The sequence below is a fragment of the Hirsutella rhossiliensis genome (assembly GCF_020360975.1).
Source record: "Hirsutella rhossiliensis strain HR02 chromosome Unknown scaffold00008, whole genome shotgun sequence".
Taxonomy (NCBI): domain Eukaryota; kingdom Fungi; phylum Ascomycota; class Sordariomycetes; order Hypocreales; family Ophiocordycipitaceae; genus Hirsutella; species Hirsutella rhossiliensis.
In genome coordinates this window covers 1,581,623-1,599,083 of record NW_025408674.1, presented here as the reverse complement: position 1 = coordinate 1,599,083, position 17,461 = coordinate 1,581,623, and the positions used below count along the sequence as shown (strand labels likewise).

The window sequence follows — 17,461 nt, the reverse complement described above, 5'->3', positions numbered from 1 at the left end:
ACGAGACAGGGTTGATAGTCAGCGAGAGCGAGGGCTACTATCAAGGTGAAGAGGGTGACGAGGACGACGGAGACGAGGGAAAAGGTGATGGCGAGGAAGATGGTGCTTATTTATGGAGGGCTTACATCCGACGACGACGAGCCGGATGACGACGTTTGCTCCATAGCCTCCAGCGACCAGGCCTTCTAGCAGGACCATCCAGCTGATGCGCTTCTACGCTTATGCGCTTACATGGCCACTTAAAACCTTGAGGACGGCAAAGCAAGCTCGACATTGCTTATATACTTCAGTGCCGTAGCTATTCGCATTCACAAGTCAACCACAAAAGAGTCTTTGATAGAAACCCCATAGTCATGATCTCTATCACTGCTTCAGCTTGGAATACCTTCCAATATGGGGGTGTATGTCACATAGTGCACGACGTGCCCTATACGCCCAATGGTCACGACAGGGTCAGCATAATAGAGGCCAGCTACCTGCTACGGACTTCCATCTTGCTGGAACATATTTCGCCTCACGTAGTAGATCTCAAGCCCCTGCATGACTCTCAGAAAACCCCCTTGGTGGCCTCTCTTGGATACAAGCAATTGTAGGAGTAGCAGGTCGTTCTCCCCTAGAATCGAGAAACAAGAACTTGCAGACCTCTGAGCTTCCCTCCCCCCATCTTCGCCTTCGTTGTGTGTAATAGACCGAAGACTCAATCGATACAGTTAAAACCAAAATAGACCAAGTACATAATGGTGCCCGACTTGCATCCGTCATATGCCCCTGGCCGTGCCTAAATGGTGCCGTTGGCATCTTGCTGGCCGACCTCGTCCAAGTCCCCGAGCCTATCCTCACAGCGTCTAGGGTCGGACAACTGTCGAAGAGCGGTTTCCAGCTGGCGAATAATGCTCTCCATCTGCACCTCTCCCAAGACTGCCGAGTCGAAGCAGAGGCGCAGCTCCACATCCTCAGCCGCGTCAAGCTGGCACTCGACGTATAGAGGGTAGGCGCCGGTGCGCTGACCCAACTCCACAACAGTGAACTTTTTCGCCACGAGCCCCTCGACAAACACCTTGCTGCCTGCGTCTCTGTACCGGAGGTCGCCCTTCTTGATGGCCGATTGGACGACGAGTAGGGACTGGAAGTCGCATGCCGATGCCGCCTCGTCGCTTGCGCGCCGAATCTGTTCCAGGCCCGTCTGTTCAAATGGAACCATGTCCGTCACCTGGTCCTGGACCCTTTCCAGCAGATCCTTGATGCTCCCTTCCCAATCCACCGAAACTCGAATGGGCAGAGTCGCAAATGCTACCCCTGCCATTCGCTCGATGCCCGGCACGGCAGCATGGCGGCCCATAACGGTTGCCCCAAATAGGGCTTCGTTAGAATCTAGGTTTCGTGCAATGACGAGGGAAAGGGCTGCCCTGATGATTGTTGCCGGCGTAAAGTCCCCGCGACTCCACCCTATCCCTCGAGCCATGCGTTTTACCATGCTATCAATACGGGGTTGGACCCTGGGCGGCTGACGTGGCGGAAAGTGTGCGCGGCCTAGTTCAGCGAACTGACGCCTCCAAAATGTCATGGCCTCCTTTTCGTCGCTGCTCATGATGTACTTGACAAAGGCCGACATGTTCTCCAGAGGCGGAGCGGACTGGCTATGATAGATCTTCTCGACCTCGGCTAACAGGAGTCGCAGGCACCAGCCATCATATAGAGCCCAGTGCATCTCCCAAAGAAAGTCACGGCGAGAGCCATTGCTTGCTTCAACAACGGCAAACCTTGCCAATGGCGTTCCTGGACCCATGAGATTCGCTTCGGAATACTGGAGGCACTTGTCGAGGCTCGTTTCAGGCATCCATCCGTCCGTTCTGTCCAAGACCACCTGCACATAGCCACGTTGAGGTATCTCGACGATGCGTGTTCGTAGAATTGGGTTCCTGGCAACGACTTGATCCCACGCGGAACGGAACTTCTCTGCGTTGATGTCCCTATGCATCTCTAGGACGTGTCTGCTCATAAAGTTTTCCCCTTTGCTAGTCGTGCGGGATAGTAAGCTCCTCTGTAGTGGCGTACACGGAAGCACATCTAGAACCTGATTTACCCGCACATTGCATAGCCGAGAAGCAGAATCACGAGCGTCTGCTAGGTCAACGTTACAACTCAGCAAGGAGAAAGAATCAATGGTAGCGCGCTGATTTGAACTCCGCGAGAAGGCCAGAGACGACAAGTGTTGAAGTTCTGGGTGCTGGAAGATATCCCGAACCGTGACGGACAGCTCTTGGTCCCGCGCCATGCTGACAAGCCTCATGGCTCCGATGGAATCTCCGCCAATTTGGAAGAAGCTATCATTGACATTAATGTCGTCAGGGCTAACATTGAGCACCTCAGCCCATAACTTCTGCATGAGCCGCTCCATGTCTGTTGTTGGCTGCCTGCGGCCATTGGGCGGCCGACTCAGAGTCGTAAGCTCTTGCACTGTCTTCGAGGCGTAAGCATCCTGGAGCTGCCTTCGGTCCACCTTGCCGGTGGCCGTGAGAGGCACGTCTCGAATTGGAACGTATGCTGTCGGAATCATGTACTGGGGCAGCGCGTCGCGCAGGCGCTCCGACAAACCAGCCGTGGCTTGATGAACTGCCTTGCTGTGGTCTTCTTCTGCCATTTCTTGGGCCCCGCGGAGGGATACGAATAGTACCAGCAACACCGCATCGGCCTGTTTAGGCTGGATGGCTTCTGCAATGACTTGAAGGCCGCCGCCGCCGCCGCCCGTGTCGCCCGTGTTCGTGGAAGTCGTCGTGCGGAGTGCCCGTCCGACGTGATTCTCCACCTCGCCCAACTCAACGCGCTGCCCTCTGATCTTGATCTGCCTGTCCTTTCTTCCCATGTAAACCAGCGTCCCGTAGTCGTTGTAACGAACCAGATCACCAGTACGGTACAAGGTTCCCTGCCGGCCGGCCTGCCCAGGGGCTCCCCGGAACAGCCAGGCTGGGTTCTCCACAAACGCGGCTGCCGTTCTCTCGGCATCGTTGAGATAGCCGCGTCCCACCAATGGGCCCTCAATCCACAGCTCACCGATTGTCCCAATGGGCGCCAGCCTGCTCGTGTCTTGGGCGTTTACCACCCACGTGCACGCGCCGGCTCCACGGCCGATCGAGACTTGGCCCCCTTGAGATGAGCTGAGATTGTGGACTGTAACAACGTTGGTTTCTGCTGGGCCGTATGCGTTGACTACCTGCATATCCTGACGTGCGTGAGCCACGTCTCCCTCGAGCACGGGCTCGCCGCTGATATTGAGGACGGTAACCGCCTCCAGTTTGGACCAGTTGATATACCGTAGGATTGTCGGAGTAATGTGAGCATAGTTGGCACTCAACGCCAAGATGGATCCTTCAATATCGTTGCGTCGGTCCGCTTCTGATGGAATACACAGGCATCCACCGCATGTCAGCGCGTGCGCAAAGTTGCACCAGGCCACGTCGAACGCATACGAGGCAAAGTCGAATACCCTAGACGCCTTGGTGAGCCCGAGCGCCTCCTGCTGATAGGTGATCATGGTGCTGATGTTCCGATGCGTAAGTATGGTTCCCTTGGGCGTTCCGGTGCTTCCAGAGGTGAAGACGGCGTAAAGGGCGTCGGACGGACAAGCCACGGGCAAGTCCTGTTGCTGCTCCGAGACGGGTTTGAGCCTTGAAAGCTCCTCAGCACCGACGACGACGACTTGTTTTGCACCGAGGCGATGTGCTAGATGCTTGTTCTCTGCAGATGACAGGAACACTTGGCTGTCCACCTGCGTCATAGCGGTTCGGAGTCTTCCCTCTGGCTGCGTTGTGTCCAAGGCCACTGATGCTGCGCCGACCTTCATGACTGCCAGCATGGCCACAGGCATCCACATGGACTTCTCAAAGATCAGCGGCACGAAGCTTCCGGGTTTCACACTCTGGTCGGCAAGTTGATAAGCTAGCTTCGTGGCCAGACTGTCGAGCTGTCCGTAGGTCAGGTCGCCATCCCAGGAGCAAATAGCGGGCGCCTGAGGATCAGCTAGCACCTTGCTCTTTATCAAGTCATGCACGCATTTCTCGACAGGGTCTGGCAAGGGGCAGTTCCAGGTCCAGATGTCATCGAGCTCTTGCGGGGTGATGGGAATTGCGTCCTGCAACGTCGACTTCCGCGCCGCGCCATCAGACAACCAGCCAAATGCGTACTCGAACTGGTTGGTGATGCGGTTGACGCAGGGTTCGCTGACGGAATCCAGATGGCCCCGAACCGTGAGCAGCATTTCATGGTTCTTGACTTGGCACCTGACTACAACGGCATTTGCGTCGAAGTGCACGATTTCCGAGGCCGAGAAGTCCTCGCCTGTGCCATCTTCAATGATGACGATGGCCTGGAAGTTGCATGCCCTGGCAGCCTCCTCGCTAGCTCGACGGATCACCTGTAAGCCAGTTCGCTCATATGGTGCCATGGCCGTCATTTGATGCCGAACCGACTGCAACAACTTGCCACCGCTATCTTCCCAGTTTACCATGACCCGGATTGGTAGTGTCGAGAGAGCCGAGTTTGTGGCCAGACCGCTGGGGACCTTCACGGCTCCGAACAGGGCCTCCGAGGAGCCGGCGTTCCTCGCGGCCACAACCGACCATGCCGCCCATACCTTTGCCGCAGTAGTGCAGTCGTCGTCTGCGGCAGATTTCAAGTCTATCGAGCGGGTGCATGTATGGCTCTGCCGTTGGGCGTCGTGTCTTGCTGCCTTCAACGGGGGGAGGTATTCGCCGTCCAAGTTGGCAAAATAGGATTTCCAGAACCCCATTATAGCGTCTTGTGCGCTTCCGACAACGTATTTGAAAAAATCATGATGAAGCGCCTCTGTCGTCGCCGGATTTTCCTTACCGGTTTTGTCTTGGTCTGGGCTGTGTGCGAACTGGTTCGTGAGATATTCAATTGCCTTGCCGAGAACAGCGGCGGCCTCTTCGGCGAGCTGGCGGTTGATGGAGGCTTGTCTGAACTGGACTGAAAGATGCGTCTTTTCTTTGTCCAGAAAGCTCGTCAAGAGCAGATCATACTAGGCCAGGTTAGCCACAAACTCACCACGGGCCCAGCCCGAACGAGGAATCTCGAGATTTATGAAAGCTAATGCAAACCTCGTGTGGATCTTGATGATCATGGTACTTGAGCGAGAGGCTTCTTTTATCGCCAGTTTCAAATCTGTCTGCCTCCCGCACAGACATTGCTGTGTTGAACAGCCGTCGCTCAGAAAGACCGATGGCGTGCTGGATCTCTGCAAGAGAGACGTGCTGGTACTTGAGATGCTCGATAGAGTTGTCCGACGATGTCTCGAGTACCTTGGCTGCCGAATCCCGCAGATCAACACGACTAACTAGCATATTCGCCAAAGGACCAATTATCTTCTCAACGTCATCTACTGGGGCGTTTCTCCCCGAGGCCAGATAGCCAAAACAAACCTCGTTCGTTCCAATGAGATATGAGAGCACCATGCCCCAGGCTACCTGAAAGAGGACAGATCTGGTCACGCCAACACGCCTGCATAAGTCGAATATACCACTTGTCAGCCTGCTTGGCAGGGGAATGTAGCGGAAGGTGTCCTTGGTCTTGTCCGAAGGATAGAAGGACGCTGCTACCTCACAAGGCTGAGCACCACGGAGGAGGTTAGACCAGAAAGACATTGTCTCGTCTTTCTGAATGCTGCCTATAAACTGGACCATTTGCTTGAACGATGGTGGAGGCGGCAAAGCAATGTCATCATAGGCTGCGGTGATTTCCTGCACCAGACCAGTCAGGGAGGCGCCGTCAAGCAGACAGTGGTTGATGTCGAGTCTGCAGGCAAACTCGCCGCCTGACTGGCATATCGTGAAGGAATGCTCGGGCTCAGATACCGCAAACGTCGGCCGGTCAAGGCCGACTAATGCCTCGCTTGGGCTGCCAGACGATGTGGTTATGTGTGAGACGCGAATGGGCGGCGCATCAAGGACAATCTGAACGAAACCGCTGCCTTCGGGATGAGGACCAAAGACAGTCGACAAGATGCCATGCCGACGTACGACCTCGCGCCACGCGGCTTCCAGCTTGCGAGGGGAAATATTGTCGGTTGGACTATTCGAGATGCAGGTCCAGATCCAGTAGGTTGCGTATGAGCTGACTCCGATACTGGAACTCAACAAAATACCCTCTTGCATCGGCGAAGTGGGATACATGTCGACGACATTCTCCGCCTCGATCCCAAGATGGGGAAGCTGCTGCTTCAAGAGCCTATCCAAGCAACGGTAAGAGAGCGGAAGAAGCGGCAGATCGCTCGATGTTAAACTGGCAGGCACCTGCATGAGGGTACGCACGGTAAGTTCCAATGTCTCAGTAAAGCTCTGGAACCACTGCATCAGCCTGGCCTGGTGCTTCATGTCTTTGTAGAAGGTAAAGGCGATGACGAGCTTCCCGTCCTGCACCGTCATATTCGCCTCTATCAGGGCCAGTCGCTTCGAGGACTCCGAGACTACTGCCAAAGTTTCATCTTGCTCAAAGGGTCTCGCGAGCTTGAAAAGCCCATTGCCACTCTCCAGTTGTTGGTATCTGCCGGCGAAATTTACCAACAGCTCGACGGCGTCATGGCCCTGGAACGCCTCCTGGCAAGGTTTGCTATGGTATCGAGACGCAAAGTAAGGCTGCCCTTTGCCCGGAACCTTGCGTCTAGTATCCTTGGCAAGGCGCACGGCATCGGTGACTGTACACTTGGAAGTGACGTCGATGGGAAGAGGATGCATCGTGGTGAACCATCCGACCGTTCCCGATACATCAAGCGGTAGGGGCTCCGACTGCTCGCGTCCATGGCCTTCCAGAAAGATGGCTGGCATACTGCGCTCGGGGAATGCTTTGCGGAAGGAGTATGCGCAGGACCCAAGAATGATGTCAATGGGGTCAGTTCGGAAGCTGTTGTTGCTCTTGCCTAAGAGTAGCTCGGAAACATCGCGGTCGAGAACCGTGATGCAATCCCGGGAACTCTCGCGGGTGTTGTTGGTCAGCGACGACAAGTCCCAGAACCCCAGGTCTGCCTCTGGAACCTGGAACAGAAGCACCGAGTCCGGGGTGAGATCGCGGGCCATGTCGCGCTGGAGCTGGCACCAGGCCTTGAAGGACGGAGCAACGTTGGAAGACAGGCGTCCAGACTTGATGTGCTCCTCCAGGTCGTTCCAGATAATTCGCCACGATACTAGATCGACGACCAAGTGGTGAGCAGTCAGTGTCAGCATCTGACTGCCAATATCGGCGATGTTGAAAAGGTCACCAGCAAAGACGAGGCCACTGGAGATGTCCAACTTCGCCTGCCGGGCCTGCGCGATGTCCAACACCTGGGACCGGTTCGTCACGCTGTGCTCGGCGAGCGCAAGGATCGCGAGTCGGCCTAGGTAACGGACTGTTCCCACACGCCGCCAGAGTTCTTTTGGAAGCGCGCCTGAAGCATCGCATGGCGGCCAACAACAGCTTGCATCGCAGCACGAAGCTTAGCTGCGGGCAAAGTCCGGTTCAGTCTAAGGACGAAGCTCTGGTTAAAATGGTTAAGACCGTCCGGAAACACGTTGAAGAATTTCTCTTGTATCGGCGATAGAGCAAAGGGCTTTCCTGTCTGCACATCATCCTCTGTCCCACGCCGCCAGGGATCCCGGGTCATGGTCGACTTCTTGCAGCGAGGCGCCAGATTCCGGATCGTCCTGGCCTATAGGATGTCGGTTATGGCGACGGCAATGTTCCGTTGACGACACTTGGTGACGACCTGTATGGCGGTAATAGAGTCGCCACCGAGCGACGTGAAGGCCTTGTCCACGGAGACGGACTTGCAAGAAAGGTTGAGTACCGACGCCCATACTTCCTGGAGGGCGCTCTCCATGCTAGTCGATGCTTCCTGCGTCTCGCCGTCTTCGGCTACAGCGGCACGATATTGCTGCCACTAGGCGGTTCCTAGATCACGGAGGCGAGACCGGTCAATCTTACCGGTGATTCTCTTTAGAATTGTCCGGACCGGGATCAGAGCCGCCGGAACCATATACACCGGCAACCTCTCGGTCAGGCGATCTATCAGCCCCTTGGTGGCCAGTCGAGCCGAGGCACCGTGCTCGTCTTCTATCTAGCTCTCGGCACCGGCCAAGGACAGGAAGACAAGGAGCATCACGCTATCAACCTCCCGCGGACGGATGGTTTCTGCCACGACCTAGGCCTTTAGGCCCTCCCTGCCTAGTCTGGTTGTTTGTAGAAGCGCGTGGACGTGCTATTCGACCTCGCCCAGTTCCACCCGCTGGCCTCGTATCTTCACCTACGTGTCTATTCGCCCGACATAAACGATGGCACCCTTGTCGTATCGCACCAGATCACCAGTTCGATACAGCCGCCCACGTCGGCCCTTCTGTTCTAGACCCCCTTGCAACAGCCACGAGGGGTCCTCTACAAACGAGGCTTCCGTCTTGGCCGCATCGTGGAGGTAGCCCTGCCCAACAAGAGGCCCTTCCAGCCAGAGCTCGCCAACCATGCCGATTAGTGTGAGCGATTGGGGGTCCTGCGGGTTCACAATCCATATGCATACCCCGACCCCGCGGCCTATGGCTATGTTTTTGATTTTGTCTAAGTTATGGCGTGTCGTCATCGGCGTGCATTCCGAGGGGCCGTAGATGACTTTGATCAGCGTCTTCTCGTTGGCGAAAGGAATGTCGCTCGGCAAAACCATCTCGCCTCCAACTATAAGCGTCTCCAGCCGATCAAAAGCACCCTAATCGAGGTGGCGAGCGAGCCACAGATGGTGTGAGGGAAACTAGGGTGATGTTGTATTCTTGTATGCACTTAGAGAGATCGTCTTGCAGCCGCTCTCCCGACGGAATACAAAGGCATCCCCCGCCGGTCAGTGTATGGAAAAGGTTATAGCAAGCCGCGTCGAACGTATATAACGAGAAATCTAGGACCCGCGAGGTACTGGTGAAGCCAAAGTGCTCGTGCTGATATGTCACGGCACTGCTGCAGCTTCGGTGCGAAATCAGCACCCCCTTTAGGGTTCCGGTGCTGCCCGAGGTAAAGACGACATAGAGCACCTCCGAAGGGCTGACCGGCGGGAGCTCACGCAGCTGCTCCGTGGGAACCGCGGAGAGACTATCAGAGTTGACAATCAGCATGTCGCAGCCGCCGACCCGTCTTACCAGGTCCTCAGTGGCCGTAGACGACAAAATCAACGGTGCTTTGACCTATTCCGTGATTGCCCGGAGCCGTTGCACCGGCTACTTCGGATCTATACCCACTAAAGCTGCGCCGGCCTTCATAACCCCAAGCCTCGCCACACACATCTACATTGACTTTTCAAAGCATAAGGGCACTATAGCCCCGGGGCCTATGTCATAGTCGAGGAGCACACGGGCCAAAGCGGTGGATCGCTCGTCAAGTTGTTCATATGTTAGGCTGCCATCCCAGGCGTCGACGGCGAGCTTGTGCGGATGTAAAAGGACTTTAGACTTGATCAATTCTTGCACGCAAGACTCGACCGGCTCAGGTACGGAAGCGTTCCATGTCCAGATATCCCCGAGGTCCCGCTGGCTGATGCCTAACACGTCTTTGAGCCTCCTCTCGCCCGTCGTGGCTTAAAGCAGCCGACGGAGTAGTTGCTCGAACTGGTTTGCTATACGCGCCACGCGCGGCCTCGCAACCAGCTTGGATTCGAAGCTCACACACATACAGAGGTCCTTCTGCTCAAGTATACACTCCGTGATAATAGGGTAGTTGCTGAAAGCCTGGCATGGCGCTATGTTCTCATTGCCCCCTGCGTTATCGGCGCCAGGAATAGCGGACTAGACAACGAGGAGGGACTATAGATTGCATACCGACGCCACCTCCTTGTTAATCTAACGCATCCAGTGCAGACCGGGTCCACCATATGCCGCAGTGTCTGCCAACTGACCCTACAGCTTCTGCAGTAAGTCATTAATGCTGACATCCTAGTCTAAGAAAACCCGAACCGGTACTACTGCAGCATATATTTCTGTGAGTGCCTTAATACCGGGCAATGCTACTTAAGGCCCCGTCATCGCTGCTCTAAATAGAGCCTCGTTGGAATCTGCCAATTGTGCCTGGAGGATCGACCAGGCCCCCCTGATCATAATCTCTTCTGCAAACTGGCCGTTCCACTCGAGATTCCGCACCTTCAGTGTCACATAATGATCTCTTATGCGGAAGGACTTGAGATTCTTTAGAATAGGACAAGGGGTGCTTTCCAAATTCGCAAACTAGTTCTTCTAAAAGGCCGTTGCCGACTTGATGTCGGCGTCGAAAATATACTTGAAAAACTTCTCTAAAAGACTTTCCGTGGTTTCAGCATCGTCATTAGTTAGCCGATAACTGTCACCATTATAGGTCGAAGATGTTGCCCCAAGCGAGGGTTCTGTTAACACGATATAGTTGACCGCCCACATTAGTACCGTGCAAGCTTCTTGCGCAACCTCACGGCTAATAGAAGCCGTCCGATAATACATCGTAAGTCCAAGACTCTCAGGGTCCAGATAGCCCTTAAGAATAAGGTCAAACTAATCTAGGTAAGCAAAATTTTAGGAGGGAATAGGAATTTGCGCAACGTACCTCTTGCGGGCTTACTAGATAATACTTCTCAAACGAGAAGGACTGCTTGCCGCCAATACCAAACGGATCAGTTCGGAGGAGTATTACCATAGTGTTGAAAAGCTACTGTCCGCCGGAGATGCCCAAGCGCCGCTAAAGGTCACCTAGTGATGTCTATTGATGAAGCCGATGCTCCTTAAGAAATGTCGCTATAGAATTCACGAGTGCTTTTAGGGGGTTGTCAAGGTTAATCCGGCTAGTAAGCATGTTCGCCAACGGACCAAAAATTCTGTCTATTCCCTTAACCGGGGCGTCTCTTCCGGAAGCCATATATCCGAAGTAAACCTCGTCCAGTCGAGTAAAGTGCGAGAGAACCAAGGCCCAGGCGATATGCACAAAGACAGAGCGCGTCAGCCCATTTCTCCTGCAGAATCCGGTAACGCTCGCCAAGGACTCGACGGGAAAGGAAATACTGTCGTGGACCTCTTGAAACTTAGGGTCTAATGGCGAATGCGGTAGCGGTATAGGAAACTGGCAGGGTTTTGCTCCTTGGAGGAATGAGGTCCAATAGCCAACCGTCTCCGATTTAGGTCTTCCTTTGATGTATCGAACGACGTCACTAAACGGCCGAGGGGCTGGCGGAATCCGGCTCTTATATACGTTCACCACGTCCCGTAACAGAATAGACAAAGAATAGGCATCGCAGAGTGCATAGCAGATATCGAGCCTACAGGCAACCTCGCCAGTTCCTGACCGGCAAATGGTCAAGACATGCTTTGGCCTGTAAGACTTGAACATTGGCCTGTCGAGAGCGGCCAATGTCTTGGCTAGACAATCAGACGTCGCCTTCAACTATCGCACTAGAATTTCCCGCCGTTAGAGGACAATCTAGACAAAGCCCGCTTTCTCTAGATGCATATAGAAAATGGTGGAGAAGATTTCATGCTAGCTCGCGCATATCTTCTATGCAGCTTCAAGACGGGCTGCCGAGATTTCTTTGCCGTCGTATGGCACGCATCGCTAGATCTAGTAGACGGCATACGATGATGAACTAAGCAAGACACCCTCCTGCAGCGGAGAGCATGGGGATATATCCGCGACCGCGTTCGGCTTAATTCCCATGCTAAAGAGCTGCTCCTGAAGAAGTGTTTCTAGGCCACTAGACGATGGGGATAGATATGGTTGGTGAACCTTGCAAAGTGCGGCCTAACGGCCATTGACCTTTACAACATTCCCCTTACCGATGGGCTGCTCCTCCTCCGGCGCTATTACGGCAACCGAGGTAGCGGATGGCTTGTCGAGTTGAATCCTCATCTTATATAGATTTCATAAGGGTAGCCAAGTCGAGAGAGCTTGTGTGGCAGCGTTTGAGGGGCAGCGGATGTCGGATTGAAAAGCGATGTCTGGGCCATGTTGCCTACATAAGAGGGAGTCGAGGGATAAGAACCGGAGGATAAATCTAGACGGGACAAGTTTTTTTTGGTTCGGTTCTTAGTACGAGATGCGTACGGAGAAACTAGACTACCCACGATAACTACCTGCCAGGGCGTCGACCATGGAGCTGTCTTCCTAGCGGTGTCCTAATTGTTACCGGCATCTCGGAGCACTTACACGATCTTGGAAATGGTACACTTAGTCCCTGACTGCTGAGACCAAGTCACATTCCTCCGGATGGGCCGGGGCCTCACCGGAGCATCATGTACGGATTGAACATCGCCGGCCCATGTGTGATTTGTGTCGATCGATTGAAATACTGGCAGTCTCCTTTTCACATCACAATTCTCCTCGTAGCGCGTCGGGCATCCAGACCTGCTTGTGTCTGACTCTGACCCCTCCATCTGTCGATATTCCCTTTCTCAAGCAGTGGCTTGAGAGCACAGTGGAAGAAATAGGGGCACAGAAAGGTGAATTTAGTAATGCATGTCTTGGTCTATCTATTGGGACAAGGGAGGGGCTTATATAGGTACAGTAACCACATATAGCTAGCTAAAAGAGGGCAATAGGATGTTCCTATACCTGAGTCAAGCCTGCATAGTGTCCTTAGGCTAGGGGAGTCATATTATTTAGGCAGGCTTCCTTATGCATGACTATTGGGTCTACTAAGCATAACTATGGCCACTTATGCCCACTCTCTCTCCTCAACACACCCCCTTGTCACGCCAGCTTCCAGATGGTGGGGCAATAGGTAGAGGAGGGTTCGGTCTAATAAATATGAGGTTATTCCGATGTTAAATTCGGCTGCTTTGTTGTCTGTTTAAGGAGGTTGTCTAAAAATAGGGGAGGCTCCTAATTATATCCTGCAAAAAAGGGAAGGTAAATACAGCAAAAGGCAAAAGCCGGGACCCGAGAGGATAGGATATAAGGAGAACCCTCCTCCGTACATCCTATCTCCTCGGGCCCCTAAGTTCGTTAACCGCGCCCCCCCTAGGGCGTGGTCACACAACCTGCTCTTCCGCCCTAGGGGGAGTCGAACTTACGATCAATAGGGTCATATAACCTGCTCTTACCGTTTAACTAGTAGTTGTAAGTTATATTTATAACCTTCCTTATAAGGAGGGGGGCATGGCGGGGCATCCCTTTAGGTGGCCTAGGTACCGTAGTACCTTTGCCGGCGACGTTGTTTTTTAGGATAAAAGTAATCCTAAAGGTAGGCTTTCTAATAATATATTCCTTATATTAATTAGTCTTAATTTAGTAAAGCTATCGCGATTATCGTAAGTTTAAGCGCTATAGTGTTATACTAATTAAGGGGTAGTCTAGTAATAGCTTTACTTCTTAGTAGTAAATAGGGCTAACTTCTACCCCCTAGATCTTTATAGTTTCTTAACTAAATTAAGATCTAACTGCGCCGTTAGAATCCCCTAATCTTAGTGCATATAGTAGTGCTCTTATTATCGGGATCCGGCGATTATTGAGTTCGCTATAGTAGGGAGATATCACGCCTTAATACGGTAGTTAGGTATATTATCTCTTAATATATCTTCCGGCCGTGTTACTAGTCCTAGTTGCTTAATAAAGCTCTAATGCTTCTAGTATATAAGCGCCTTCGTTATGCTATTAGCTAGGTTATCTGCTAATGCGATCTAGCTAACTTATATCCGATCTTACTATACCTCCTAACGAAGCTAGTGTCTATAAACGTTAACGTGCTTAAGGTTCGTCTTAAGCTTCGCGCTTAATTTAGTCAGAAGCCTAATAGTCTAAAGGTTATTATACTAGAGCTCTATAGTCCCTTTAATACTAATACTAAGCTCCTTAATTAGTCGACTAAATGCTACCTATTCCTTAGCTGTCTATAAGAGTGCTAATAATTTAGCTTCTATAGAGGACGTTGTTATAGTAGCTTACTTAGTGGCTTTCTAGTTAATTGGCCCACTAAGGAGTAGGAATACGTATCCTTATAAGGACTTCCTAGTCTCTAGGTCATCGGCGTATAAGGAGTCGGATATATATATTAGCCGCCTTATTAGGTTTATCGCCGTAAAGTAGATATAGCGGTTTCTCGTGTAATAGAGGTAAGCTAGGCACTTACGTGCTTCGTGCCTATAGCGCGGCCCGGGGTTATAATTGTATTGGGCTAGCTTTCCGGCTATAAATGCGATATCTAGCCTAGTATAAATTGCTAGATAAATAAGCAACCTAATTAGAGAGAGATATTCGTGTATCTCTTCCTTTAAGGCCTACTTTTTATAGGGGACGAGCTCTTCTATTATTAGCGGGATCTTAGGCTCCCGAAGGATATTATTATTAAGGATATAATATTTCTTCGCGGTCTTAGAGATATAGGAAGCTTGCGAGAGCTATATCTTCTTAAGATCCCTATCCTTAATAATCTCGATGCTAAGGAACTAGCGTAGCTCTCCTATATACGTGACGGTGTATTTCTTCGTGATAGCCTTATATAGCTCTTCCTAATCTTATTTTTGCCTTTTCGGATATATTATAACGATATTATCCACGAAGATAAAGATAATAACGCCCTTATAGACTAGTACGTAGGCGTCTTCTACTAGCTGCTAGGCTCCTAGTTTAATAAAGAAACTAGATATCTCTTTAAACTATAGCTTTAGAGAGATACGGAGCCCGTATAGTGCTTTTAATAGCTTTAGGCATAGCCTAGGCATTAAGAATCCCGGTAGAGGCTAGCAATAGACTTCTTAGCGTAGGATTGCGTATAGAAATACTGTTTTTACGTCGTATTGTTCCGTCTCGAAGTCCTCGAGGCAGTAGAAGGCTATTAGTAGTCGAAATGTTCGTGCTCGTAGGGTGGCTACATATATATCCTCGTTACCTTCGGGTTATAGGTCTCTACGAACCATAATACGTGCTTTAAAGCGTGTAATATACCCCTATTTATCGGTCTTATATATAAAGACCTAACGTAAGGGGATTAGGAAGTGACCTTTTTGTTTAATAATAGCTTTTAGGATAGTCTTCTATATGCCCCTTACTAGGTTTTCCTCTATTTCGCGGTCTATAGCTTCCTTCTACTCGTGTGCGAATTCTAAAGCTATTGCCGCGTTAAAGGAGGTAGGGGGGGGCGGTATATCTTTAACGTAAAGCTTATACTTACTTGCCTTTGCGATAATATTATTAATAAGGGATTTCTTAGGCCTATAAGCCCGTTTTCCTTTAATAACGTTGCTTAGGTCAATCCCTTATAACGTATCCTTTCGTCTACGTTGTTCTTATATTTATAATATCTTTAAGCCGGCCCTACTAACCGCTAGGTTAAGGGTGCGGGGTTCGGACTAGGGGTTATCTTCTTAAACCCGTACTATAATCGTTCCTTTACCCCCTAGGTTAAGAGGTATATTATTGCGTTCGTCTTAAGGAGACGAGTCGATTAATATAGGTATCGCATCTTTAAGCTATCTCCCTAACGAGATATAGGAGGGGTTACTAGCTATAGTGTCTATTACGGGCGTAGGAGGCATAGAGCTTAGTAACTCCGTGTTAAATATAGTATTAAGTAGAAGGGGTAACGTTAAAATCTCTATCCCTAGGCCTACTATTTCCGGAGGGGAAAGATATATATATCTATATAATCCCTATAAGGGCGTCTTTAATCCCTAATCTTCCGGAGTATATAGGGGCAATAGGTCCCGTAGGAGGGTAATTGCTTCTTCCGGCGTCTAACCGTTATCCGTATTATCGTCGGATAAACTTAGTACCCTAAAGGTTTCGGGTTCCCCGCTATCTATAACGTCGGTTACGGCTATATCTCTAAGGATATCGTAGCTATATATTTAGACTAGCTAGGCTTACTCTTCTCTTTTTATATCGTAGCTTATAGACTCGTTAAACTATATATTAGCTAATACTATTAGTTTATTCTATCTAATTAACGGTATCTATACGATGTATTATTAAGTAGACCTATAGCCTACTAGGTAGCCGATATAAGCTCTCTGCTTAAGGGGTGATTGCGTCTTATATAACTTAATATATTCTAATGCCGTAATTATTATTAGGAACGCTATATAGCTAAAGACCCTTAAATGTATAATGTCTAGTTTAATATCTTTAATATAGTAATATAGTAGATTATTTTCTTTTATCTAGGTCTACTAACGCTCGTATAGGCTCTGCTAGCTATAATTATATAATTCGAAGGGTGTTATATTAAGCAGGTATACCGCTATACGGTATATCTCTAGCCATAGCTCTTCTAGAAGCTTTAAGTTAAGCCTTATAACCCTTGCTTTTTCCTTTACTATTGCCCCTAATCTCTCTACGTGACCGTTTTACGTAGGCGTTAAAGGGGCTAACTATATAACTCGTATCCCTCTATTAGTTATATAATCTATTTATTCTATTGTTAAAAGAGCCCTTTCCCCGTTAGTAACTAATATAGTTATTTTAACTCTATACTAGGTCTTAAGTAACGCTACGAAGTTATTAAAGATATCCTTAATACCCGTTTTTCTTTCTATTAGGTAATAGAACCTTATAGATATATCTATATAGGTAAATAGGGCGAAGTTCTTTTCCCCGTTATATGCTATTATAGGGCTAGGGTAAAGGTCGAAGCTAACTTATACCCCCGGACCTTTAGGCCTTAGGGATAGTGTTTTTCTCGAGACTTCCCTCTTAGCTTTCCCTATTGCGCATATCTAATAGCTATATATTATAGGGCCTTAAAGCTTAGTGCCTAGGCAGGCTTCTAATAGCTTCTCTAGTGATTTTAGACTAGGATGCCTAAGGCGGCGATGCTATAGGTCACCCACCCCCCTAGTTAGCGGCTTAGGCGCTTATATAACTGCGAATACCCGCTTATACTATAGGAGTATTCCTATTACGAATTAACCTTCGAAGTCGGTTAGTTTAATACGAACCTCCTTCGTAGGTTCCGAATAGAGGTATCCTAGGAGCTGGTTCTAGAATATCCCTGCTATTATCCCTAGCCTAGCTAAGAAGACACTTATCGGCATTTCTAGGATAAAGTAGGCATCTAGCAGGGTTATCTTTCTACCGTTAATTATAGGGATAACTGCTATTCCTATTCCTTGTACCCTAAAGGCTTGGTCTCTAACCTAGACTTCGTCGTTAGAACCCTATTTAAAGGTTCCTTCCTAGAACCAACCTAGGTTATTAAAGAGGTTAATATCGGCCCCTAAGTCGTATATTAATTTATCGGCAAGTAACGACGTTCCCTTAATAGCCGTGTTTACCCTAGACAGAGTAACCGTGTTAATAGTCTTTCCTAGCCCGTTATTGCTAATAATAGTATCTGCTAGTTCTCTTCCTTTAGGGTGGGAATTAGGGGTCTAGGCTATGCATTTTACTTTCTCGTCTAGATGGTCCTTTAGCCGTTTTTCGATATTCTATTTAGCTAGATCACTGCATTTCTAGCCTATCGGGGGCTTCTTATTATATATCACCCGTAGTA

General features: G+C 50.2%; 1 protein-coding gene across 1 annotated transcript; it reads right to left on the bottom strand.

Annotated features, from left to right (window-relative positions):
* Positions 1-778: 778 nt before the first annotated feature.
* HRG_07513 (condensation domain-containing protein) lies at positions 779-8,026 on the bottom strand (the record flags this gene model as incomplete). The annotated part of the gene is made up of 9 exons (XM_044865984.1): positions 779-2,015; positions 2,084-2,124; positions 2,246-3,263; positions 3,312-4,674; positions 4,867-5,038; positions 5,118-5,479; positions 5,537-7,334; positions 7,724-7,905; positions 7,975-8,026. The coding sequence occupies 9 exons, from the start codon at positions 8,024-8,026 to the stop codon at positions 779-781; spliced, it is 6,225 nt and encodes a 2,074-aa protein (XP_044718948.1).
* Positions 8,027-17,461: the final 9,435 nt, after the last annotated feature.